Below are 25,574 nucleotides of genomic sequence, written 5' to 3' on the forward strand. Positions count from 1 at the left end.
GCTTGCAAGCCTACCCCAGCCAGGGACCTTGATCCTTGGCCCAGAGAACCCCGGCCCTAGCCCTATCCTGCTGGTCCGCGTGCCCGCCGAGGGCACAGTCCTCGCGGGGGGCAGGAGGAACAGAACCCCGCCCCCAGCGCGCTGACCCTGCAGAGCGCGGGGCCCAGTCCCTCCAGCTGGCACCGAGGTCCCCCAGCCCGGCCCCGGCTGACTTGGCCCTGCTGGATGTCACCTGAGCCGGGTTTGTACAGTTTGGGAATTTGCCATGATGTCACTATGGGGAAAAGGAAAGCCTGCACTTGTCCCCTCCACTGGTACCGCACCCTCCCTACCACTGCCCTCTTCCCCTGGACCTACTCTCTTCCACAGGATCTCTTCAGCCTGGCATTAACCTCATCACACTGCTCTCCCCCGGAGCACTGCCTCTTCCGCTTGGTACTACCTGTTGCCCCACCACTGCCTTCTCCCTCCAGACGCTGATCTACATGCCCCTTCATCCTGGCGCTATCCTCTCCCACGAATACCAGCTCCTCCCTTATACTGCCCCTTCCTCTCACACTGCCCCCTTCCTGGGCACCGTCCTCCCTCCTGGGCACCGCCTGTGCCTCCCACATGCCCCCTCATCCTGATCCTGCCTTCTCCCGCACACTGCCTGTTTCCTGGGCCCGAGCCTCTCCCCTGACACAATCTCTTACACTGCCCATCCACTCTGTGCTCACCCCACCCTCTGCTCTATCCTTCTTTAGACCCTGGTAGAGAATGCAGATCCCCAGCAGGCTGTTCCCCATGGTGGTGAGACGTCAGTAGCTACTCGAGTTTCTCCTTGGGACCTGCCAAGGAAAAGCGACCTCTGTACGCCCACACCCTCCTCCCAGGAGCGGCCTCCCGGCACCTAGACATCTCTTCCCTCCGGCCTCAGCCCTTCACCTTCCCTCCCCACCTCCACCCTGGTGCACCCCACAGGCCGGGTTACTCCAGGTGCGACTCCCAAGAGGACCAGCAGGTAAAGGAAGGAGGAGGAAAGAGGATGAAAGAGATCGAGAGTCTCAGTTCCGACCATCACCCCCTCACGCCTGCTGTCTGGGCCTAGCGTCTCCCAACGAGTCCCTTCAGCTTTGCTTCTCACCCTCGACGGAGCAGAAGGGCCTTGCCAGGCCCGTCTGGCCCCTCTGGAGAAGCAAGAGAGGGCGCCACTCCTGAGAGATTGAGCGCAAAGAATCTGATTAAACGGTTCAGCAGACCCCGGCCTCAGGCCCTGCTGAGCCCCAGCGTCTCCGGCTCCTCCTGCTCCGGCACTAGGCGCCGCGGGCCTGGCCCGGCCCTTCCACGTGCCAGCGGACCCGCCCCCGCTTGGCCCCAATTGCCCCTCTCAGTTCCCGGCCTTTGAGCAGAGGGAGCGCAGGTTAGCACGTTCCAAGCGCCCCCTGCCGCCTCCCCGGAGCCTCGGAGGCGGCCTCAACGCAGACCCCCGCCCGGCTGGGCCGGCCCCTGTGGATGGCCCGGCGGGCGGAGCAGCACAAGAGGGCACCGCCCTCGGCCCGCCCGCCGAGGAGGGGACGCGAGCTGGAGGTTGAGCCCGAAGCGCCTGCACGGGGCCCGCCGCACTCTGCACTCGGCCGCCCGGGCGGCGGGGACGGGACGGGTGCCGGCGCGGGCTCTGCCGGCCGGGAGCCGAGTCCGGGCCCGAGCCCGAGCCGCACCGGGAGGCCAGAGGACTGTGGGCGGAGATGGCGGCCGCGTCGGCCGCGACAGTGGCGGAAGGGATGGAGCCGCGGGCGCTGCAGTACGAGCAGACCCTGGTAAGTGAAGCCGAGCGGAACCCTCAGGAGTGCACTCCGGTACCGCTGCTCTGGGTTCTCCTTGGAAGCGCGAGGCCCGGGGGCCTACCCTAAGCCCGCCCCAGAAGTGAGCTGGGGAAACTGAGGTTCGAGGGCCTGAGAGGCTGGAGAGCTAAGGGGGGGAGGGGGTTGGGGAGGGGGCTGCAGAGGACAAGGACATCAGGTGCTTGTCCCAGGTGTCCTTCTCTTTACCACCCCCACATACACACGTTTTCTCTGCTCCTCCTGGACTGAAGTCTCAGCACCCACTATCCCTCCCAGCACCACTCACACCCTTGAACTTTTTCTCTCTACCCTCCTATCTCCACCATCCAAGACATTCCCTCTATCCCCACTAAGTGTGTGGCAGTGTACTAGAATTAGAAACAAGACTGTGTGGAAAGATGGCTCAGACCCAAACCTAGCCCCCAGCCCTTACCCCTGGGGGACTGGCAACCCAGCATTGGCAAGAAGCCCTCAGGGGATTCTCTGGGGGGGAAAGAGCTTTTCCTGTACACCGCCCCCCACTCTTGGTACAGGAGCTTTAGGGAGGATGGGTCAAGCGAGAATGGGTGTGGGAATTGGGACCTTTGTCCATGCTGACTGGGTATCCAGCCCCCACCCACTTCAGGGGTGTCCCTTGACCTCATTAAAAGCAGGGGTCCTGGGGCTGTGAGCTGACTCATGGCTACCATTACAACTTAGCGTTTGAGAAGCCTTTTGCCCCTTCTTGTGTCACTAGGCGGAGGACCCAAACTCTAGGGAAGGGAGTGGGCCCGTGGCTCCTTTTTACCAGCTTGGGTTGGAATTTGCTCTGGAAGGAGGCTGGGAGGGAGCCTCTCCAGGAGAAGGGGTCCTGGGTTGTAGCTGGGGCTGGGAGGTGCCCTGTTATAAGAGAGAGACTGGATGAAACAGGATGACAGTGAGAGGTGGCAGGGGCGGGGGTGGAGCCAGGGGAGAGGGGCAAGCCTTCGCATTGTGGGGGAGGTGTCTGTCAATCTGTCCTGGCTGAGAATGGGGCTTTGGTCAAAGAAGCCAGGCACCTGACCTCTGAAATGGTGTCTATCTGTTGCACCAGCCACATCTCCACCTCCTTTGCCTGGTCTCTATCTCTGGAACGAATCCTCAGGGTCATGCTGTCTCCCGAACACTCTCTGCTCCAGCCTCTCCCCCTTCTCCTTCTAATCCCTTTGTCTTTCTCACACACACTCACCTCCCCCTCCTACACTGTGTCTGCCTCTTTGTACTCTACTTTCTTTCTCTCTTTTCCTCCTTCCTTCTTCCCCTCTCTTCTCCTTTCTCTTCTCTGCCTTTCCCCTGGCTTCTCTTTTTCCCTTTCCCTCTCCTCCCTTTCCTCATTCTCTATCACTCTCTTGCTCTATCTTTCCCTCCCTCCCCCCCCCACCACCAACCCCAGCCCCAACAGGAGCCCTTTGTGTCCCGAAGCTCTGCGGGTGGCAGCCGGAATCTACTCCTCCCCACCCCCCAACACACGCCCAGCTTGGCAGGTCTAGCTGAGGCTCAGCGACTCTCACTCTCCCGTCCCAGCACCCCAACATCCCCAGTCACAGCCCAGCCATCAGCTTCTGCCGGCCCCAACCCACCACTGGACTCAGGGCAGCTCCAGAGTGGGACTGAAGCCACCAGCATTCTCCACCCACCCAGAGACTTTCTACTCCCAGCTGGACTGGCAGGCTGGGGGGGGGGGGGGGGTTAGGGGTGGAGAATGGGGACAAGGGGATTACGGTGGATGGGAAGGGTGCAGCTGAGTTGGTCACAGGCTAGAGGCCAAGCGGGAACGTGATAAGGATTGAGGCCCCGCCTGCTCTTAGGCCCAACTCAGCTGCCCCCAGCTCCATGAGGCCCTCATTGTTACCCTTCCGTCCTTGACCATCCCTTATTCTCTGACCTTCCTTCCTCCCACTTTCAGACTGCCTTAGGTTTTTCCATCTTTTCCTCCTCTGGGGCCTTCCCTCCCACTCCTCCTCCTCCATGCTCCCTGGGCAGGCCTGTGAGAAGAGGACGATTATTCTGCCACCCCCAGTGCTGTGCCCTGTACCTTGGCTGTCCCCATTACTCTGGCCAGGACAGCCCCCACGGTCTGTAATGTGCATTGTTTCCACACCCCAAGCCAAAGTGGAAACTGTGGGTTCAAGAAGGGACATATAATATAGAGTCTGGGAGAAGGGGAATTGATGCAGGGGTCCCCACTCAGCGCACATCTGCTAATGTCCCCATATTCCCTGTTCCTCAGATGTATGGCCGGTATACTCAGGACCTTGGGGCCTTTGCCAAAGAGGAAGCTGCTCGGATTCGCTTGGGAGGGCCCGAGACCTGGAGGGGTCCACCTTCCCCTCGGGCTCCCCCAGAGCTCCTGGAATATGGACAGAGCCGTTGCGCCCGATGCCGCAGTGAGACCTGGGTTGGGGCAGGAGACCTGGCTGTGCTGTGCTGTGCTGTGCTAAGGGGGACAGAGGCCATTAGAGCTACCCATTGGGAGGTTGAGGGTTGGGGGGCAGAGGTGGGAATACTTTGGTGCTAGCCTCCCCCCCTCCCCACTCCATTCTTCCCTTCCCTGCTCCCAGTCTGTTCCGTACGCTGCCATAAGTTCCTAGTGTCCAGGGTTGGTGAAGACTGGATCTTCCTGGTCCTGCTGGGGCTCCTCATGGCTCTGGTCAGCTGGGCCATGGACTATGCCATCGCTGCCTGTCTTCAGGGTAAGGACAAGGGCTGGCAAGGGGAAGGCTGGGAAGAACCAACCTGCTCTCTCCATGCCACACTTGTCCAAGCATCTTGGCTACTTGGCCACTGACCACTTTCCCCAGCCAGCGTGACTGCCTCCTCTTCAGGCATAATGACTGCCACTCCCATAGGCCACAACTTCTTGCCTCCCTTCTCGAACTGCCCCTCTTCCCTGTTGTGATCTTTGTCCCAATGAATGCCCTGTAAGGCCGCCTCCCTACCCCTCATGCCCAGGCTGTCTGTGATGGATCGATTCTCCCTGGGACAGCTTGTCATATCAGTGTGTCCCAGTGGCTAGGTGGGGACTGGGTGTGTGCATCTAGGGTCCAGCAGCTCATCTTCTCCCCACAGCTCAACAGTGGATGTCCCGAGGCTTGAACACCAGCCTCTTGCTCCAGTACCTGGCCTGGGTCACCTACCCCATCGTTCTCATCACTTTCTCAGCTGGATTCACACAGATCCTGGCTCCTCAGGCTGTCGGTACAGTAAGAAAGAAGGGGAGGGCAGTGATGGGACCTCCTGAAACAGGCACATCAAATGACTCTCCTGGGACCATAACTTCTCCAGGGTCTGGCATCCCTGAGATGAAGACCATCTTGCGAGGAGTGGTGCTGAAGGAATACCTCACCCTGAAGACCTTTGTAGCTAAGGTCATTGGACTGACCTGTGCCCTGGGCAGCGGGATGCCCCTTGGCAAAGAGGTAACTCCAGATTGGGGATAGAAGGAGTCTGACCCAGTGGGGAAAGAAGATAGGCCAAGGTCAAGGTGTGCCCCTTCCCCACTCACCATTTGCTCCCACACCCCCAGGGCCCTTTTGTGCATATCGCCAGCATGTGTGCTGCCCTGCTCAGCAAGTTCCTCTCCCTCTTTGGGGGCATCTATGAGGTAAGGGAGACCCTGGGGGAAAGCAGAGGGGGAGGGGAGGCTGCTGAGGCCACGCTGACACCCATTTCCACCACTCTTGCCAGAATGAATCCCGGAACACAGAGATGCTGGCTGCTGCCTGTGCCGTGGGAGTAGGCTGCTGCTTTGCAGCACCTATTGGAGGTAGGCGGTCAGTCCAGCCCCTCAGCCCTGCCCCTGGCCTCACCTCCTTTGCCCCTCTCATCTGGGTCTGAGTCCTCAGGCAGGGCCCAGGCCTCATGTGGCACTCTGCTTTGCCCCCTCACAGGCGTCCTATTCAGCATTGAGGTCACCTCCACCTTCTTCGCTGTGCGGAACTACTGGCGAGGCTTCTTTGCTGCCACCTTCAGTGCCTTCATCTTCCGGGTCCTGGCGGTCTGGAACCGTGATGAAGGTGGGGGAGACCTGGGGGACGAGAGGAACCCCTGAGATGGCTCAAGTGAGGGCCCTCAACACTACACCTGCCTCCCTTTGCTACTCTGCTTTCCTTTCAGAGACAATTACGGCTCTCTTCAAAACCCGATTCCGGCTTGACTTCCCCTTTGACCTCCAGGAGCTGCCGGCCTTTGCTGTCATTGGGTGAGGGGAGCTCAGGGAGCTAGGGTGCATCGGAGAGGAGGAGGCAGAAGAGGGAAGACCCCCTTTCACCCTGGTACTTCTCCCCTCTCTAGTATTGCTAGTGGCTTTGGGGGAGCGCTCTTTGTCTACCTGAACCGGAAGATTGTCCAGGTGATGCGGAAGCAGAAAACCATCAACCGCTTCCTCATGAAGAAGTGAGTTGGACCTGGGCTCCTCTCTGAGTTGTGTGATGGTCACAGTAGGGTGAGAGGGCCACCCTACTGTGGCAAAGAGTAGCCCAGTTAAAGATAGCACTTCATTGAGAAAATCAGCCAATGGTGTTTTCCGGAATGATTGAACATTTTGGCTTTTATATGAATTACCTCAAAATTGGCACTTTTGAATTTTTAGTCAAGGCACTTCACATCAAAGATTAAGACTTCCATGGGGCACCTGGCTAGCTCAGTCGGGAGAGCATGTGACTCTTGATCTTGGGGTTGTAAGTTTGAGCCCCACACTGAGTGTAGGGAGTATTTAAAAATAAAATTTAAAGGGGCACCTGGGTGGCTCAGTCCGTTAAGAATCCTACTTCAGCTCAGGTCACGATCTCATGGTTCTTGAGTTCGAGCCCTGCATCAGATGAGCTCAAGCCCCACTCCAGGCTCCACACTCTCTCTCCCTCTCTCTCTCTCTCTCTCTGCCCCTCACTTACTCGTGCTCTGTCTCTTAAAAATAAACAAACAGATAAGTAAATATTTAAATATATATATTTTTTTCTTTTTTTTCTTTTTTTTTTTTTTTTTTTGAAAAGACTAAGGCTTCCGGGACACCTGGGTGGCTCAGTCAGTTAAGCGTCTGATTTCGGCTCAGGTCATGATCTCACAGCTTGTGAATTTGAGCCTCACATTGGACTCTGTGCTGACAACTCAGAGCCTGGAGCCTGCTTCAGATTCTGTGTCTCCATCCTGCTTCAGATTCTGTGTCTCCATCTCTCTCTGCCCTTTCCAGTCACACTCTCTCTCAAAAAAAATAAACATTAAACAACAACAACAACAACAAAAACCCTAAGGCTTCCTTAGGCCCTTGGCCTGGACAGATGGCACTGCTCCCTGGAGAGTGTTTGAGCCTTAGTTTCCCACCCCCCCCCCCCACCCCGTTGAAGCATGGAAATGGGTGAGATTTTTTAATCTCCAGAGCTTAACTCTCTCATTTGTGAACTTGAGGATTGGGAGCGGGAAGGCCCGAGACAGGACTTTTGGGACTGACGTCTTTCAGAGAAAGGGCAGCCCACTAAACCTGTTCCCTCTGGTACCTTTGGTCAACTTCATGAGTGACCGTAGCTTTTCCCAACACTGACCTTCGCTCTAAGTCACGAGAGAAACAAAGGCATAAACTTCTCCATACTGTCACACAGTGTGCCCTTTGGCTGGGCTTCTGAGAGCATAGAGAGGAGTCACCGCTCAGAAGTGTCCAAGAGAGGGCTGGAATGGGTTGGATTTCTGCTACCTACTTGGGGAATCGAGGGCCAACAGAAAGGCATTTGGGCTTATAATAACCCCAGACAGCCATCACCCTTGGGTCCATCATATCACGAACAGCAAAAGGGACCTTCTCTCAGAACTGTGTGCTTTTATGTAAGCACAAGGCTCTGCTGCGACCTCAGCCCTGAGGTATGTGAGGGCACCCAGACTGTTACCAGTCTGTAGGAGGTACACCACCCATGTTTGATGCTGTGAAACCTATGTCTCTAGGCGCCTGCTCTTCCCAGCTCTGGTGACCCTGCTCATCTCCACTCTGACCTTCCCCCCTGGGTTTGGACAGTTCATGGCCGGACAGGTAACTCCAGGCAGAACAGACACTTGTGCTTTCCCTTGGGATATATCCCCTCTAAAACCAACAGTCTCTGCTCTCCTTTGGGCCCCTTCCCTTCATCCTGGCTGTTCCCCAGCCTGAGGCACCGTGTTCACCTACAGCTCTCACAGAAAGAGACTCTGGTCACCCTGTTTGACAACCGGACGTGGGTCCGCCAGGGCCTGGTAGAGGAGCTAGAGCCACCGGGAACCTCACAGGCCTGGAGCCCACCACGTGCCAACGTCTTCCTCACCCTGGTCATCTTCATTCTCATGAAGGTAGGGCTCTTACATGTGTAGAGCTAATGCCAACCTGGGCTTCCTAGGTGCCAGACATTGTTCTAAGCACTTTCCATATAGTCATTCCTTTTAAGTCTCACAACACTATGAGAAAGGTACTATCAGTAGCCCTTTTTTTAAGATGGGAAGTCAAGGCACAAAGAGGTTACATAATTGTCCCAGAGCTAGACCGCAGAGTAAGATTTGAACCCAAGCCATCTGGTTCTGGAGTCTTCCTTTCTTTGATCCTGGGGGATTCTGGGATAGTTGGGAGCTTGTGCCTGATTGATAAGGAAGGTAGACGCCCCAGGGTGAAGCTGGGGGCTGCCTGGGGCCTGGCAGTGCCTCTACCTGTTTGAACCACCTCCTGCCTGCAGTTCTGGATGTCTGCACTGGCCACCACCATCCCAGTGCCCTGTGGGGCCTTCATGCCAGTCTTTGTCATTGGTGAGTCTTCAGCTGCCTATTCTCCTAGCCTCAACCTTCCCACCCACTCGCCGTCCCCTCTCTGCCTGGGAGTGGGTTTTGGTCCAGCCTCAGCCCCAACCCCACCCCCTGACTGTCCCCTGTACTGAATGACCCACTGGCCCCTCCCCCACCTTCTGACCCTCTCTCTTCCTAGTGCCCCCACCCTCCCCCTCCACTACCTGTTTCTCTTCCCACCCCCCTCCCTGAAGGAGCAGCATTTGGGCGTCTGGTGGGCGAAAGCATGGCTGCCTGGTTTCCAGATGGGATTCACACTGACGGCAGCACCTACCGGATTGTGCCTGGTGGCTATGCAGTGGTGGGTAAGTGCTCCAGGTCCCCATCTGTCTCCCAAGACCCCTGGCCACAGGGTCTGAGGTTCTGGTGCCCCCTGCTGGCAGGAACCCGGCTTCGCTCAGATGCAGAAGCCAGTCCCCAGTAGTGTACTGGGCGGCCTGGCAGGTCCCCGGTAGTGTACTGGGCGACCTGAAAGGCCCCCAGAGGACCATCCCTGGATGGGGAGGGTCATCTGGGACCTGAGCACCCTGAGGTGACTGAAGATGGCTACCTCCAGGGGCAGCTGCACTGGCAGGAGCAGTGACACACACAGTGTCCACGGCTGTGATCGTGTTCGAGCTCACAGGCCAGATTGCCCACATCCTACCCGTCATGATTGCCGTCATCCTGGCCAACGCCGTTGCCCAGAGCCTACAGCCCTCACTTTATGACAGCATCATCCGGATCAAGAAACTGCCCTATTTGCCTGAACTGGGCTGGGGCCGCCACCAGTATGGAGGGCTGGGCGACAAGGGGGGTGCGGGTGAGGGTCAGAAGGACCCCCTCAGACCCACCTCCAGCAAAGTCCTCAGACAGTGAAGCTGGGAGACCAGCCACCTTGCTCGCTCCTGGCCAGAGCTGCCCTGTCCACATCCTGGGGAAGCCGCAGCTAGCCCCACCTGATCAAATGAAGGCAGAAATACTCCTTGGCTCTTAGCCCTGTCCCCATGGGCTCTGGGGCCTTCTTATGGCCCTGATGGTAGTGCTCTGGGATCCTTTCCCCATCATGATCACAAACTAAGTGCCTTTCTCTACCCTCAGGCAGTACCGGATGCGAGTGGAGGACATCATGGTGCGGGATGTTCCCCACGTGGCCCTCAGCTGCACCTTCCGGGACCTTCGATTAGCACTGCACAGGACCAAGGGCCGCATGTTGGCCCTAGTGGAATCCCCTGGTGAGACCAGGAGGGATCCCTGGTGCTAGGGGCATCTCCCAGGGTTGCTGCTCAGGAAGAGGGAGGGAACAGGAGCTCAGGACCAGTCTCCTTGGTTGGGCCAGCATTTGCCAGCCAGGGGTTCCCTCTGGTGCGTGGTCTGTGTCCAACACCCCACTCTGGGTGTGAAAGAAGGCCGGGGGTGAGTAGGAGGGCCTCACCCCCAGCTCCTGAGTCCTCCCACCTGCTCTACCCAGAGTCCATGATCCTCCTGGGCTCCATTGAGCGCTCACAGGTGGTGGCATTGCTGGGGGCGCAGCTGAGCCCAGCCCGCCGACGGCAGTACATGCAGGAGCATCGAAATGCCCAGACCTCTCCACCGTCCGATCAGGAGAGTCCCCCTAGCCCTGAGACCTCCGTCCGCTTCCAGGTGAGCAGGGGAACCCCACAACCGCACAATCTTCCCAGATGTCACGTAGACTGGGAGGGCAATACAGAAGTGATCTGGGGCCATAGCCTCACCAGCCCCTTCCTGCCTCTGCAGGTGAACACAGAGGACTCAGGTTTCCCTGCAGCCCGGGGGGAGACTCACAAGCCCCTGAAGCCTGCTCTCAAGAGGGGGCCCAGCAACACCATGAACCTCGGGGAGAGTCCCACAGGTGGGCCTCTCTCCCACTGTCAGAGCCGGAGTACGGCCCCTGAGATCCAGTGGGAGCCCTACCCAACCTTTTTGCCCGAGCACATCCCAGCTAAGAGGCTGCCCAGATGGGCCAGGGGTAGAACCAGGACACCTCTCCTCTTGCCCTCCTCACCTCTCCTGGTCCTCGCCCTCAAAGATGACATTGCCCCCGGGGCCTTGTGTTTGGGAACACAGGGAACATGGAGCAGGCAGGCATCGCCCTCAGGAGCCTCTTCTGTGGCAGTCCACCCCCCGAGGCTGCTTCAGAGGTGAGTAGTCAGAGTCTCTGTCTCTTTCTTTCCAGCTCTCTCTCTGACACTGAGACCACCCCTCCATTAACCCTACAGAGCCTGCCTCCATTGTCCCTGCTCTTCTGCCCTCCTAGATGTCAGCTCTGTCCCTGCTGTGTGCTCTTCCTCTCAGCTCCACCACTTAACCCTCACCTCCCTCCCTGTAACATCAACTCCTCTTCTCTCTGGCTCTAACAAAGTTGGAGAAGTCCGAATCATGTGACAAGCGCAAGCTGAAGCGGGTCCGAATCTCCCTGGCGGTAAGTGTTCACTTTCTTCCTGCAGCTCAGGAGCACTGGACAGGGAGGGCTGTGGGCTAGCGGGATAAGCCTCCCCAAGCCGGGGGGTACACCCACCTCCCCCCAGCCACTAGCTGCCAACCTCTGTCCCTCTCTCCTAGAGTGACTCAGACTTGGAAGGCGAGATGACCCCTGAGGAGGTAAGGTGTGACTGGACTCTGGACCCTGTTTCTTCCTGGGAGTGTTCAGTCATCATCTTGGCTGCTGTCCCCATGGGAGGGACCATTGGGTGGGAAAAGGGGGAGCCAGCTTTCAGGAAGGTGAGAGCAGCTATTGGCACCTTCCCCCTAATCCTCTGTCTCATCCTCTCAGATTCTGGAGTGGGAGGAACAGCAACTAGATGAACCTGTCAACTTCAGCGACTGCAAAATTGACCCTGCCCCCTTCCAGCTGGTGGAGCGGACCTCTTTGCACAAGGTAGGGTCAGTCGCCAGGGGCTGCCCTGAGCTCTCAGGAGCACAGGGTGGGGATCTAGGTCCTCCCACAGTTTGGACTCAGGCAGGTGGGGGGAAACAGGGTAGCAGAGGGTGGGCTCTGTGCTGTGTTTCAAACATATTGCCTTAAAGGATGGGAGGCCGGGAGTCAGGGCCCCTTAGCCTGTTCCTGCCTACCGCAGGCATCATTTTTCCTCTGCTCAGCCTTGCCCCCAGGGAACTCTGGGCCAAAGCAGCAACAAAGACAGGGTTTGAGCTGGGTGGAAGCCAGAGGGCCAGGCCAGGGTCAGAGCCAGGCAGGAGACTGCCAGCACCCAACAAGGCTGATACACCCACAACTGAAAAAAAAATGGGTGAGAAACAGGCAGGATAAGAAACTCTAATAAACAAGCTAGCAAATATCCAAGTAGGGGTGGGGACACTGCAGAGAAGAGATAAACAAAGATGAGAAACGCCCAGTGGGGGGCTTGGAATGTCAGACCCCAGAAAGTCTGACTTAATAATGTAAGCCAAAGGAAAACTGGTAGGTACACAGGAAGATAGCTCAGTAGAAGGGCAAAATGGCCTACAGACAAGGGGAGAAAACTTGAGTGCAGACAGGTTGGTGGAGGGTGAGGCTGACACTCAAGGAGGGCTGGGTCTCTCTGTGGAGGACTTTCTCGGGGCCTCCCCAGCATGGACAGTGGCCTCATTGGGCATCTTCAGGCTTCTAAGCGAAGGCAGGAAGTGCAGGCACACCCAGCAGGGTGCTGGGGTAGAAACCGAGCTGAGCATTTTAGCCAAATTGTTGACAGATTTAAACGTGCAAGCCTCCAGGGCATGGGGATGCAGGCAGTGGAGGAATACTCCCTAGGTCTGCAGCTCCAGCAGCTAGCCGAGGTGCAAGCTGAGCCTAAGAGCCCAGACAAGCAGGGGCTGGGCCAGGAAGGACAGGGCACAAAGAAAGAGAAGAGCAAAAGGTAATTTAAAAAAAAAAAAAAAGCAAAAGGTAATAAAGGAACTTAAAAGCCTTTGGGTAAAGACATCAGATCAAAGTGACTGGGGAACTACAGTACAGTTGCAAGAAAAATATATATAGACCTGAGAATACACTGAGTTTTTATTTAAAGCCTTTCTTCCTAAGAACTCTAAAGCTTTTCTATCGTGTTGCCACTTTTTATAGTGTCCACTATGTGCCAGCCACTTGCTAAGCTCTACACACGTTTAATTTAATCCTCACAACTGGACTGTAAAATGGATACTGTGATATTCCGGTTTTTATAGATGAGGACATTGAAATTCAGAGAAGTTAAGCAAGTTGCCTAAGGTCACACAGCTAGTAAGCAGCGCAATCAGACTGGAATCCAAGATGGTTTGACCCAAAAGCCTGGGGATTTAACCATTTTAATACATGGGGAGACTGAGGCAGTGAAGAGGTCACTTGCCTGAGTCAGTACAGCAGAGCCAGGCCCAGAGCCCAGATTCCCTGGCCACAATCCCAGGATTCTTTCAGAAGGCCACGCTGTCCCTCTCCCTGTCAATTCACTGTTCCCAAGCCCAAGATGTACAGGCCCTCCAATGGGCTCCCTGGTGTCTAATTAAATTAAAATGAAAAAGAACAAAGTAGGTGTTTGTTACAAACTTAAAAATCAGAGGAAGAGAAGAAGCCTTTGAGAAACCGACTAACAAAAGTACAAAGAACTAGAAGTGATAAGAACATAAAAGATGAGAATTCAAAATGGCCTTGTAGGCCTGAAGAATCAATTAGTAGTAGCCCAGTCAAGTTCAGGAGGGGAACGTTCACGGGGAGAGGGAATCCACTGGAGACTATTTAGGGACCTATGAGACTAGAGCTTGCCAGCCATACCAGCTACTTGCCACATTCATTCTGAAGCCACCTGCAGACAAGCAGGGGCAGGGGAGGCTAGGATGCCAAAGCTAAGCCAGCCCGGCTTTACCTAAATCCTCAGCCTGCCATGTGTTAGCTAGCTGTGTAGCCTTGGCAAATTTCTTAGCCTCTCTGTGCTTCGCTTTCCTTATCTGTAGAATGGGGCTCAGAGTACCTACATCATAGGTTTTTCTTTGGATAAAGGACTTGATATGGGATACTTAGAACAGTGCCTGGCCATAGTAAGGGTTCAATATATGTGAGGAATGACTTCTACTACTGCTTATACTAAGAGGCAGACAGCGGGGGACTTGAGGGAAGGGTTGAAGTATCCAAGAAATTGGTGTTTTCAGAAGAAGATGAGTGATTATGTGAGGCTGGAAGCTAGAGTGTCTAGCAGAATCTGAGACCAGCTGGGATGGCCTTAGGCAGAGTCTTGTGGGCTATTCTGGGGAGTATGGGCTCTAACTCAAGTTTGAGAAGGCTCATAGGATGGCAGAGCCAAGTTGAAGGGAAGGGAGACCAAAAGCAGAACCCATGAGGATGTTGTGGCCTGGTCCTGGTAAGGATAGTGAGGGAATCAGCATGGCCAAGATGTTCAGGAAGCAGATCGGCAAGGCTTGGTGACTGCCTGGGACCAGTGGTTTGCAAACCTAAAAGGCATAGAGTCCACCAGAAGCTCATTCTAATTAAGATTGTGGAGAAAAAGAAAATCCAGGGGAACAATTTAATAGGATCCTTGGGAGAAGATAGAGGGATTATTAAACCATAAGAAGACAAAGCTAGTGGATTATTAAAACAGAAAATCTGATAATATAGGTTTCCCTCTGAAGTCAGATGAGGAAACTAAAAGGTAACATGTAGCATGTAGGATTCAAGTTAGATATGAGGAAGAACTTGGTAACCCCAACAAGTTATGATAAAGGTATTGAAGGAACATAGAGAAGCTGATTCTAAAACTGAACTTCCAGCTGCTTTATAAGTACTGTCATGCCTTAAATGGAGAGTTAGGAAAGCTCTGGAAGCCCTCTAATGATTTAGCAACTGTATAAGAAAATATTTTTGAAGCTTTCAGATGGCTATAATGAGTTCTGAGTAACTAGTATTCAAAAAGCTGGGTTATTAATGCCCATTTTGATTCAAACATTAAGCCAAGAGACTTTACAAGTAAACTGAAAACACTGCGATAAGTGATAGGCCAAAAATTCCAGGAACTGCTGTGTCAGTAGTGTTTTTCAAGACATCTGGCCCAAGAAAATCTACTTAGAACACAAGGAGAACTGGTTGACAATTCCTGAGCGCTTGGTGATTACATTTGAAAGTTGGGGGGAGAGTCCAAAGCCAGAAAGACATGGGAGTTTGTGGTTGACTGTTGTTTCCCTGGACTTCAAGCTACATCTCCACAGCACCTGGGATGCTACTTGGGCCCCAGAAAAGGCAAACTGTATGCGAGACGTAGAGTGCTTCAGGCCATGATTGAAATGTCAGAGCCACGGTAAAGGACATTTTAACTGCCAGCCTGCTGGAGGCAAATGGGAAGCATGTGTCAGCTACTAAAGTGGGGTGAGAGGCACAAAATTCAGGGCCAGTACCCCTAAAGGATATGGAACCTCCCTGCCAGATACCTCTGTGACTGATTGGACATCTGCACAGGAGCGGGGCTGTAGAGGGATGAAAACTATCCTTCTATAGAGGGATGAAAACTCCTTCTGGAGCTGCAAAGTCACTTCACCACTGAGCCTCATACTGCCTCTCCTGTAGAATGGGTATCTCAGAACAGTACTGAAGTTACTAATTTCAGAAAGATCTCAGTGCATGGCCAATCATTACATGTCACATTTGAACAGTTGTTCTGTCCTCCATCATCCTCTTTCTAGTATATGTGCTGCCGAAGCGAGCACCATCATCCTCTTTCTAACATGGGATGAAGAATCCTTCCTCTGTTTCTCCACCAAATAAGCAACCTAAAGATTCCCTCTATCAAGTTTCTGAGACCTGGCTGCAGAAATGTCCTCATTATTCTTTTCCCTCTGGTGGCCCTCCCTTCCCCACCCCCCATCTATGTATGGCACCACTCCTATTCCCCACCCTGGCCTTGTCCTGGGGCCCTCTGGCCTGTAGATGGTGTACATGATGTCCAGTGTATTTTCTCCCCACCTGCAGACTCACACCATCTTCTCACTACTGGGAGTGGACCATGCTTATGTCACCAGTATTGGCCGACTCATTGGGATCGTCACCCTAAAGGAGGTGAGATGATAATGGCCATCAAACCATTTCTGCTTCCAAACAGGCATGCAGGCTTGTTTGTGTCCAGTTCACCTGGGGTAAGTGTTGGGGTGGAGTCTGAGCAGGGAGCTCAGAGTCCACACATCTGACCCTCTACCCTTTCTAGCTCCGGAAGGCTATCGAGGGCTCTGTCACAGCACAGGGCGTCAAAGTCCGGCCGCCCCTGGCCAGCTTCCGTGACAGTGCCACCAGCAGCAGTGACACAGAGACCACAGAGGTGCATGCACTCTGGGGGCCCCGCTCCCATCATGGCCTCCCTCGGGAGGGGAGCCCTTCTGACAGCGATGACAAGTGCCAATGAACCCCCTCAGTGGGTGGCCTAGGATGGCAGTGGCTGTGGCTGTTGGTCTAGACCGTGAAGCTCTCCTGTCCCGTCTGCCTTGGGAAAGGAGGCGCCTGCACCTAAGGCTGGAGCCCTAGCCTCCCTTCCAGTCCTGGGGTGCCAAGCTCCTCCTGGTTCATCCTACCTGGAATCTGACCCAGTGCCCACCTGTAGCAAGTGTTCCATGGGCAGGAAGATCAGCATCCCCCTGGCAGGACAGGGGTAGAGTCACTTGACCCCTCCTCCCCCTTTGAGGGGGAAACGGGTAGAACTAAGATGGGTTTATACTGGAACCTCCAATGACCAGATGTATATAGAGATTTACAAAGATTTTTATATTAATTTAATAAAACAAATTCTTAAATAGAACAAAATAAACACCTAATGAGCCACTTATATATAGAATGCCTGTGCCCATCAGCTCTTGTTCTTACCTTGGGCCCTCTTACCTGCCAAAGCCTACAAGGCTCGGAATTCTGCAGCCACCCAAACCCCCCACAGCCATAAAACTCCAGAGCTCACGGTCTGTGGAACACAGGATCCACAGAGGCCTCCACTGCTTAGTTATCAACACGCTAGCTGGGGCAGAGGCCCGCAGTGCTATAGCTTTGGCCTTTCATTCAGCCAAGAAAGGCACTACCCTCCTCCCTCCCCAAGGAGAGACACTCCCACATGACTGTCACTTGTTGGCACAATTCCTGCCTGGCTCAGGCCCCCACAGACAACTGCCCAGCCACCCACGTGGCCCCCTTGTGGCCCTCTCTGGAAGAACATTGAAGTCACAGCTCCGTAGCAAGTGGAGCCATCCCTTCTCCCAACTCCACTCTGACAAGAACTCGGTGAATAGGGCAGCCAGGCAGGCTGTGAGCCGCTGGGATCCTGCCCACACATCCTACAAGGGGCCAGGAAGAGGGCAGAGGGTACATGCCTTCATCAATCCAGTGCCTCCCAGAGAATATCCGACTGAAAGAACAGACCAAAACCCCTCTTTAGGAAATAGAAGAAGATTTAGAGATGATGGAGAGGCAAAGCACAGCACGAGCCCAGCTGGGCGAGGGGCCCTTGGGGGAAACGGCTCAATCCTAGGCTCCAGGAGGGTAAGAGCCAGCCCGCCCTGGGATGGGGGAGGAGTCTGTCAAGCACTGCACATGGACTCAGAGGTGGAGAGAAGCAAAGAGAGAGGCACGGGGAAGGGGGAGAGGGGGCCGGGCTCCCTCCCGTTCCACCCCACAGGGCCCAGTCACAACCACCCCCTTAGGGGTTCACATCATCCAAGGAGGAAATGTGTATGTGGCATTTTTGATTTAAGAACATGAACATCACTGTCTGCCACAGCTGTAGCCATGCCCCAGGGGCCCCGGGCAACCCCCGGCAAACCCCAGGAGTGGGGGCAGGACATGCGCCCCCAGCCTGGCCCCTGCCTCCTCTCCAAACACTTTCATGCAAAACACACAACGGAGGAGTGAGTGCTCCCAGGAGCCCTCTAGGCTTTGGAGCTCTGCTGGAGGCCTCCAGCCCGCACTTGGGCACAGAGGCTCTGCCCCCAGCAGCAGCCAGGGGACGCATGCCACCACCAGGCATGATTTGGGTCACTGTTCCTCTGGCTCTGCCTCATCCGCGTCTAAGGACACCACCCCAGAAGAAGCTACATCAGAGGCTTGCCGCTGCCGTTCCCAGCTGCCCACTGGTGGCGGGCAGAGAGGCTGGCAGTCCTTGCAGGGGGCTGGCTCCTCCTCGGCGGGGGAAAGGCAGGACTCCATGAGGGGCGAGTTGTAGAGCGAGTCCTGGGCCTCCAATGGGCCCAGGCTACGGAAGGCACTTTCCCGGCTGGGGGGCAGTTTGGCGAGGAGCAGCTCGTCACCCAGCAGCTGGGAGGCCAGGCGGGCTGGGGAGCCCAGCAACCCATCCTCCAGGCTGCACAGACTAGAGCACAGGGTCTCTGGGGACACGGTCTGCGAGCAGTCGCTCTCAGGCTCCACAGAGCCCTGGCGCATAGGCCTGGAGAATCGGTGGCCAGTGAAGAGGTCCTGGAGGTGGGGCCCCAGGGGCAGCTGCCCAGCCATATCTGCAGGGGGAGAAAAAAGAATTAAGCCCTACTAGCCCCATGTCAATTGACCAACCTGGAAGCCACATTCTCCCCACTCCACCCTTGGCACCCCTCGCTCTGGGGAGAGTGGGTAGGAGCTGGGTAACTGCGCAAGTCACTTAACCTCTTGGTGCCTCAGTTTCCTTAATGGCAAATTGGAGAGTCTAATATACCTACTTATGGGGTTGCTGAGAGAACAAAAGAATGTAGCACAAAGTAAGAAAGTAATAAATGCAGGGATACCACACATGGTTGTGCCAGTGGTCCATTGCACGAGGGGAGCCTATCCAAGGCAGTGAGTGTGGACTGAAGTTCAGCCCACCCTCTGCTCATCAAGCAGCATGCCCTAGCATGGGACCGTGCCCACCAGAGAGAGAGGTGCTTTTTTGAATTTGCACGAAGGTTCTACGTGGGGTTGTGGTGGCCTCAGATAAATGTTATTATCATTACACCAAGGATCAAAAAGCAGGCCTGCAACTCAATCAAACGAGAGCATTTATGGTTTCGGGCTCCATCTTGGCCTCAGGCAACCAAATCAGTCACCTCTGGACCACAGCAGAACTCTAATGTATTGCTAGTCTGCTCGAATGTATCGCTCTTGGAGAATCTGTTAATTAGCTAGAGGGGTGGGGGCTGGTGGAGGCAATCTTCAAAGGCAAAGAAGTAGGGGTGGGGGGAGTGTTGTGAGGCATAAGCCTAGAAGCTACAGAGAAAGTCAGCCATGTGGTCTGGGGATTGGAAGATGAAAGGAGGGCTGTGCACAGCTGCACTGCCCCGCAGGATCCCCTCTGGAAGCACTGGCCCAGAGAAAGGCCGACAGGCAGGTCTCAGATGGAATTTGAGGATGCTGAGCATGAGCCAGCACGGCCCTGTGGGCGGTCCAGGCCCAGCACGCCTTCCTGTTTGTCTGGGGCCATGGCCCTGTGAGGTGCTATGCTGCTGTGGCTCATCTGTGCTGCCACAGCTGGCCAGAAGGCTGCCCTGAGAGGGAAAGGTGAGGCACAGCAGACCCTCCCAGAGACACAGTTGCACAGAAGGTATCAGTGAGGTCTCTGGACTACAAGGCCCAACGGCACAGGCAGAGAAGGCTCCGCACCTATGGGAAAGGAACTACTCCTTTTCCCAGGTGCTGACTGCCCCCCCATGAGCGTGGACAGCCCTCTTGCCCCTGGAAATGTCAAGGACTGCCTGGACAGGGTCTGCACCCCACCCCTTCCAAAAGCCTCTGAATCACAAGGCCTCTCATTCAGTCCCACCCCAGCTAGGGGCACGAGTGTGGACTGCCCCTCACCTGAGTCAGTTCCTCCAGGGTAGTCTTCATCATAGGATTCATCGGTGGAATCCTCACCATCCACCGAAGACCACGCCCGGAGCTTGGCTTCTGCAATGGCAAACTGCTCGGCCACTCCTGTCGGGGAGGACACGGAATTCATTAGCGGAGAAGGTTCGTTAGCAGAATACATTAGAGGAAGAATTAAGACTAGGGCTCAGCTTGGAGACAGGAGAGGAAAGAGAGAGGGGTATGGAAAGACTCCAACCTCCACATCAGGTGTGAGGCAATGGGAGCATCCCTATGACAAATGTGTGGCTGACCCCTTCCTGTCCCCACCTGCTGCAAAGCGAGCCTCTTGTTCACCCTCGCTGAGGTCCGAATAGGAGGAAAAGGCTGATTCCAGGGCAGCAGGTGAGTCACTTGGCTTGCTCCAGCCCTTCCATTCAATGAGGTGAGCCACTCGGCCCTGGGCCATAGCGGTGGGCTTGGTCACGTGGTCCTTTACCACCTGGGAAATACCTGCAGGTGGGGCAGAGGGAGGCCTGGTTAGGGCACAGGCCAGGGAGCATCTGAGAGGGGAGTGGAAGGGTGGTGGTAGTTTGGGTCCACATGTGCCTTTGGATGGGAGGAAGAAGCTGGGATTCATCTGAGAAGGGGAGGAAAAGGGAGATCCCAGCAAGAGCTCACAGGATACAGTCCCCAATGTGTATGTGCAAAAGGAAGAAGGAAGGACAGAGTGGCCAAAGGTATGGGAAGGGGGTGCGTACCATGCAGGGAAGATCTGGCCAGCGCAGCAATCTCCTGGATAGTTAGGGCTCTCCGGGACTTGGGCAGCATCGCGACTGTGTCTCCAACATTCACCTTGGGTGACAGCATCAGAGAGTCAGTGCCCCTCTGACACTCTGTAGCATCCCTACATGCCCATAACCCACCCAAGGTGTCAAGGGAATATGGGAGCTGGGAAGAGACGCCAGGGCAGCACATATGTCTCAGTGGCTGCTGAGACACGTAAGAGGGAGGCTAAGAAGCCAGGACCAGCAAGCTATGTGCTCCCAAGGAGCAACAGAGATCCAGGCGGACCCAAAGGAGCAGAACTGTAGCTATCACCCCTGCCCCACCTTCTCAGCTCCCAAAGGGGAAGGAGGCAATCTGGGAAGTCAAGAACCTTTGACAAGGAAAAAGAGGAAGGGAGAAAGCTATGGCATCAAGGACTTCCTCCAGGTCCTCTCCTCTTTGACCATCTCCTCTCAATCCTCCAGCTGTTTTTACAGCCTACCAGGGCCACAGACTCAGCATGACCCAAACCAAACCCAACACCTTTTCCCACATCTGGCCCTGCTCCCCAGCTGCTTTACTCGGCATCATCACGCATTTGCCCATTCAGTCTGGCTCCAAGCCTCAGCATGACCGTCAACTCTCCCCTATGCTTTGCTCATCCTTTCGGCTCCCACTGCCACTGCCTTCCCTTCCTCAAGCCCTCAATACTCCGTGTCCAGATTAGCGTAGTTGGAGACCCATGAGCTCCTCCAATTCCATGCGATTTTCTTAGCCTAGGATGTTGTGTAAGTGTTCCTCTCCCTCCTCCCCATGACTGGCTAGCTCCTTCTCATCTTTTGTCTTGGCTGAAACATCATTCCCTCAGAAGGGTCTTCCTGGCCACCCAACCAGTTTTCCATCCTCCTTCTTAACAAGTCACCATCCTCTATAAACGTACCCTGTGTGTGTAATCATGGTCCACTTTGTGTGTTTCCTTATTTGTCGCTGGTCTCCCCACTGATCTTTAGCTCTTGAAGGAATTTGGTCTCTTTTGTCACTGCTGCACCCCAGTGTTTAGCACAGTGCCTGGTACACAGTAACCTTTCTAAACACATAGGCTGAGTGAATGAGGCAAAGTATAAATGTAAACAAATAATTTTCCTGGAATGCAACTGGTCACGTGTCCCTATTTAAAATCTTTTCTGGGCTCCTCTGCTGTCCAATGAAGTCCTAGTTTCACAGCAAGGCACAGAATGAGCCCACTCTGTGAGCCCCCTGCCTCCTTCCAGGCCTTGGAATCCATGACAGATCTCCTCTGCCCAATAAAACCCCACTTTCACCTTCCCTGTCAGCAAGCATCCCTCCTGCCACCAGGCAAAGGAACCTGGCTTTCCCCTGGGCTAAGAACGCCATCCTTGCCTGACAAAATGCTCCCTACCATTTAAGGCCTGACTCAAGTGTCACCTCCTATTATATTTTCAGTCCAGTCTTCTCTCTGTCTCTTCTTAGATACCCCCTCCCCGCCCCCACACCCACCTCAGCATTGCCCTTCCATCTCTCCTGAGGGATCTGAGGATGGCAGGGCCTGACTGATTCACCTAGGTTCCTACCTCCACCCTACACCTGGTTCAGTGCTCCTCGGCAAGCCCCCGACAAATGTTTCCCTCAATGAATGAATGAATGAAGTTGGAAGCACATGACCCCTCCCTGGCATTGCCTAGCTCCCACCCCTCACAAGAGGGACTCCACCTCCTCCCTTGACCTCAGGCCCACCCTCTGCCCGCACCGCCCCCCCCCCCTCCCCCCGCATCAGTACCTGGCTTACATGGGCCCCAGGGTGGCGCCGTTAGCTTCCGGCCAGGCCTGGGGGGAGGAGCACCTGCTGGGTGTTTCCTGGCTGGCTCTCCCTCCCTCCCCTCACTGCCCCCAGCCACCGCCATCCGTGCCCGGCGCTGCGCTGCGCGCAGCTGCGGCCCAGGCCCAGAGAAAAGGTGTGTGTCTCCCTGGCAACCCATCACCATGCAACAGGATCTCCCGGGATACGGCCTGGGATGCGCTGACGTCAGCGCCCAAGGCGCGAGCAAAGCCCGCCCGCTGGCACCACGCCGAGCAGAGCAGACCGGCGCGGGGGCGGCCTCGGGCCCCGCCGGCCGGATAGCGCCTCCGCTCGCAGGAAAAGAGAGCCAGAAGCAGGCTGTCGAGGCGGAGGTGGGGGATACAGATCCCCTTCATGTGAATGCGGCCCCCCTTCCCCCTACCAACACCAGGGGCCCAGCACCTCTGGCAAGTCCTGGCTGTCCACGGAGGAAGGGCGGGAGGATCGGCTCCAGCCTCGGAGGGTCCGAGCAGATCCCAAGGAAGATAGAGAGAGGCCCCGAGGAAGTTCGATCCACTCCACAGCCCAAGCCGGGTCCGAGGCCACTGAGGGGTGGGGGAAAGGCTGTTCACCTGGGCTCTCACTTGTGCCAAAATCCTCATTTTTATCGCGCTGCCATATCATTTTTCCTCACCCCTCTCCCTCTCCCCTTCCCAATATCAGCAACCACCTGGTGCTCTCCACAATTCTGAAAGCCCCTATCCCACATTCCTGACCTTCAGGCCCCTGGGACCACTTTGTGGCAGCCCACTGGCCCCCTTCCTCCTCTGGATACATTTTACCGTCAGAACCCTAGGGATGAAACCTACACTTTCATAAATTCTGAATCTTGGGTTTCTCGGCCTACCCATTCCTCTTGGAAAGCACACCGCAATCTTCCACCACCATCGCCATCCTCCTCCCCACCACCACCTTGGACCCTTTACAGCCTTGCTGCCTTCCTTCTCTTGGTTCTTTCCTCTCGCCAGCATCAGCTGGTATGCAGCTCTTTACTCTTCTCTTCTGACAAACCCATGATTTTTTCTTACTTTCATCCCAGTCCCCTAAGGCTTTTTTCCTGATGCCCTGTCTGGCCCCAGCCTGGTTGTTCTTGTATCATCCTGGTTCCCACTATCTAAACCAGAGTAATTTTCCTTTTGCCACCTGAGCACCCAATTCCTCAGCTTCCCCTTACCTCCCAGATCACATCTACAGTCCCTGGTCTCACCTCTGCGACTCGTCTGACAAGTCCATCGTCCTCCAGGCCCTTCACGCTGCCATAGAAACATTTTGCCCAGCACAGAAATCATAGGCATGCTGGCTGTGTTGATGCAGAGAACCAAAAGCCCAGAACTGCTCCAGGCTCAGCTCCCAGTTCTATTCTTATTTTGGCTCCGGATGCTGAGCCAGTCCCCTCCCCACTTGGAACCTGTGCCTAGTCACAGAAGGAGAACACTCCTGCTTCATGGCTTTGAGGAGGTGGGAGTGCCAGGGGCCCAGCAGAGCTCTCTGAAGCTCAGGGAGCTGAGGCCCATCCCCTAGACAGTGCCAATAGGCAATGTACATCACAACTGACCTTTAGCTGGAGTAGCCGTCTCTGTCCCTGAGCCTCAGCCAGCTGGTGGTCCCCAGAAATGCTACCAACCAGAAGGAAGACACAAGGTTACAGGCCATCCCTGGCCCCAGGCTGGTACCTAATCAGGGCTCTCAAAGCCAGTCCTAAGGTCAGCCAAATTCTCCCCTGACTACAGGAGGAATGACTTCCTGAACCCCAAGCCTTAGCAGGGCCAGAGGGATCAGAGCAGCCTGCTGCCTCTCAGCTTCAAAAGCCATGAGGTTAATTTAGGACTACAAATCCCAGAATTCCTCATGGGAACCAAGGAAAGTACAAATCTCAGCTAGTCTTAGCTTCAAAACATCTCAAGTACCAACCACTCTAAGGCCTGTATGACTGACCACCTGCCCTGAAAGCCCAGGACCCATTCCAAAACCCAGCCTTCAACTTCATAGGAAAAAAAACAACAACAACAACGCTGCCTGGCTTTGGGCTTGGAGAAACCCAGGACACTTAAGTTGGCTGCTGGACCTCAGATGCATAGGACTATGGCCAGGCCACAGCATGCACCACCCACCATCCATGGGAACCAAGGCCCAAGCAGCAGGGATCAGCAGTTGTAGGAAGCCCTGATGGCCTCTCTCCTGGCTCCTCTTTCTCTACACAAGGTAGGATAATGTTTTTGTTGGGAGTGGGGAAAAGGAACTAAAACAGTAGTTACGAGGTGAGAGGTGATCAGGTGCTCACAGGTGCCCCAAATGGGGCCTCAGTCTCCTTCATAAACTAGCCGACTCTGGGCGGGGGAGTACAAAAACTCCGTGCTGGGGTGCTTGACAGCCTTTGCAGGCTACCTCCTTAAGGGTATTGGGACGCAGCTAGAAGAGGCAGGTTCCCAGCAGAGAGCCACTCCCAGGACAGTGAGAGGAGAGGTGTAGGCTGGGGGGCGGCGAGTGTGTGGGCGTGGATGGCCAGTTGCCATGGACAACTTGCCCCTCCCAAGGCTGTGCACCTCCTGCCACCTTCAGCGGTGGGAATCCAGGCGGAAAGACCACGAGTCTACCCTGCAAAACCCAGAAGCAGGCAGGCCGTGGGAGCGAAGCCGAATCGCTTTAGCCCCCTCCCCGCTCCTTTCCGCTCCCTCCTCTTAACAGGCCCGCCTCCCCGGTACAAGCTCCTCCCCCTCCCGACACCGGCCCCTTCCTCAAGGCCCCCACCCACCCGCGGCCCGCGCACCGGGCAGCCGCAGCCCGATTCTCCAACCCGTGCCCGGCCTCCGCCTCTTACCCTGACCCGCCGGACTCCGAGAGCCGATACAGCCCATGGCCGGGAACCCAGGCACGCTAGCCCGCGCTCGGGGCTCGGGCCATCGCCTTGCAGAGGGTCGGGCCGCGGCCGCCACCGGGGAGGGGAGAGCCCGAGAGAGGGGAGGGGGTGGGAGCCGAGCGTCCGCCGCCGCTCCCCGGAGAGGGACCCGGGCCGGTGACGTCAGCACGGGGGCGTGGCCACTCGCGTCACCACCCAAGGCAGGCGGGGCGAAACACGTCACAGCCACGCAGAGGCGGCCCGGGGCCGAGTCCGGAAACACCTCGTCCCCACCTCCCAGGCCCTACTGCGCAGCGACCCCAAAAGGCAAGGGTGGGAGGGAACGCTCTGGGCCCAGGCTGCCAGGTACACAGAATGAGGACGGTAAAAGTCATTGCATCCAGCCCCATCCTTTCACAGATGAGACCTTGAAACCATAAAGGACTTCTCCGGCTATAAACAGTTTGAAACCCAAGGCCTCCTCCACGTTATTGGGGTCTGGATCACATTCTTCCAGTTCAGTGTGTCTAAAGGTACCCCACAGCTATTTGTCTCTCTCTTCTCCCCTACCAAGCAACAGACATCCCACCGTGTCTGCTTCAAGGGTCCAATCCTCCAGCGAAGTAACCCTCCAACTCCCACAATCTTGGACAGGGGAAGAGGCAAGAGGGGTGCCAGGTACAGGAACTGTTACAGTGCCAGCTCTGGAAAGGAGACTGCCCACCTATCCATATCCCTTCT

The 25,574-nt window shown here is 55.7% G+C and overlaps 2 protein-coding genes across 14 annotated transcripts; one reads left to right on the top strand and one right to left on the bottom strand.

Moving 5' to 3' along the window:
- Positions 1-228: 228 nt before the first annotated feature.
- On the top strand, positions 229-16,402 carry CLCN2 (chloride voltage-gated channel 2). 6 transcript variants are annotated; one of them, XM_006936220.5, is made up of 24 exons: positions 229-1,799; positions 4,072-4,228; positions 4,403-4,534; positions 4,911-5,039; positions 5,127-5,260; positions 5,368-5,445; positions 5,529-5,607; positions 5,732-5,857; positions 5,958-6,042; positions 6,135-6,236; positions 7,773-7,857; positions 7,995-8,150; positions 8,528-8,597; positions 8,828-8,938; positions 9,190-9,403; positions 9,714-9,847; positions 10,084-10,256; positions 10,371-10,485; positions 10,701-10,774; positions 10,996-11,055; positions 11,196-11,234; positions 11,407-11,511; positions 15,559-15,645; positions 15,791-16,402. In XM_006936220.5, exons 1-24 carry the CDS (start codon positions 1,728-1,730, stop codon positions 15,983-15,985), a joined length of 2,712 nt encoding a protein of 903 aa, XP_006936282.1. In that variant the 5' UTR covers positions 229-1,727; the 3' UTR covers positions 15,986-16,402. The 6 variants fall into 6 exon arrangements, 5 of the variants coding, with proteins under 5 accessions (XP_006936282.1, XP_006936283.1, XP_019695606.1 ...); XM_045037189.1 differs by lacking the exon at positions 229-1,799 and adding an exon at positions 3,581-3,916; XM_006936221.5 differs by lacking the exon at positions 10,996-11,055.
- FAM131A (family with sequence similarity 131 member A) lies at positions 16,323-25,476 on the bottom strand. 8 transcript variants are annotated; one of them, XM_045037192.1, is made up of 8 exons: positions 24,816-25,476; positions 23,553-23,613; positions 22,400-22,542; positions 21,938-21,984; positions 20,133-20,226; positions 19,702-19,884; positions 19,384-19,500; positions 16,323-18,071 (listed from the first exon to the last, which is right to left on the bottom strand). In XM_045037192.1, exons 5-8 carry the CDS (start codon positions 20,200-20,202, stop codon positions 17,596-17,598), a joined length of 846 nt encoding a protein of 281 aa, XP_044893127.1. In that variant the 5' UTR covers positions 20,203-20,226; positions 21,938-21,984; positions 22,400-22,542; positions 23,553-23,613; positions 24,816-25,476; the 3' UTR covers positions 16,323-17,595. The 8 variants fall into 8 exon arrangements, with proteins under 8 accessions (XP_044893127.1, XP_044893126.1, XP_006936277.1 ...); XM_045037191.1 differs by lacking the exons at positions 21,938-21,984; positions 24,816-25,476 and adding an exon at positions 24,253-24,504; XM_006936215.5 differs by lacking the exons at positions 21,938-21,984; positions 23,553-23,613.
- Between the last annotated feature and the right edge of the window lie 98 nt (positions 25,477-25,574).

Source organism: Felis catus, chromosome C2, assembly GCF_018350175.1.
Source record: "Felis catus isolate Fca126 chromosome C2, F.catus_Fca126_mat1.0, whole genome shotgun sequence".
In the NCBI taxonomy this organism is placed as follows: Eukaryota; Metazoa; Chordata; class Mammalia; order Carnivora; family Felidae; genus Felis; species Felis catus.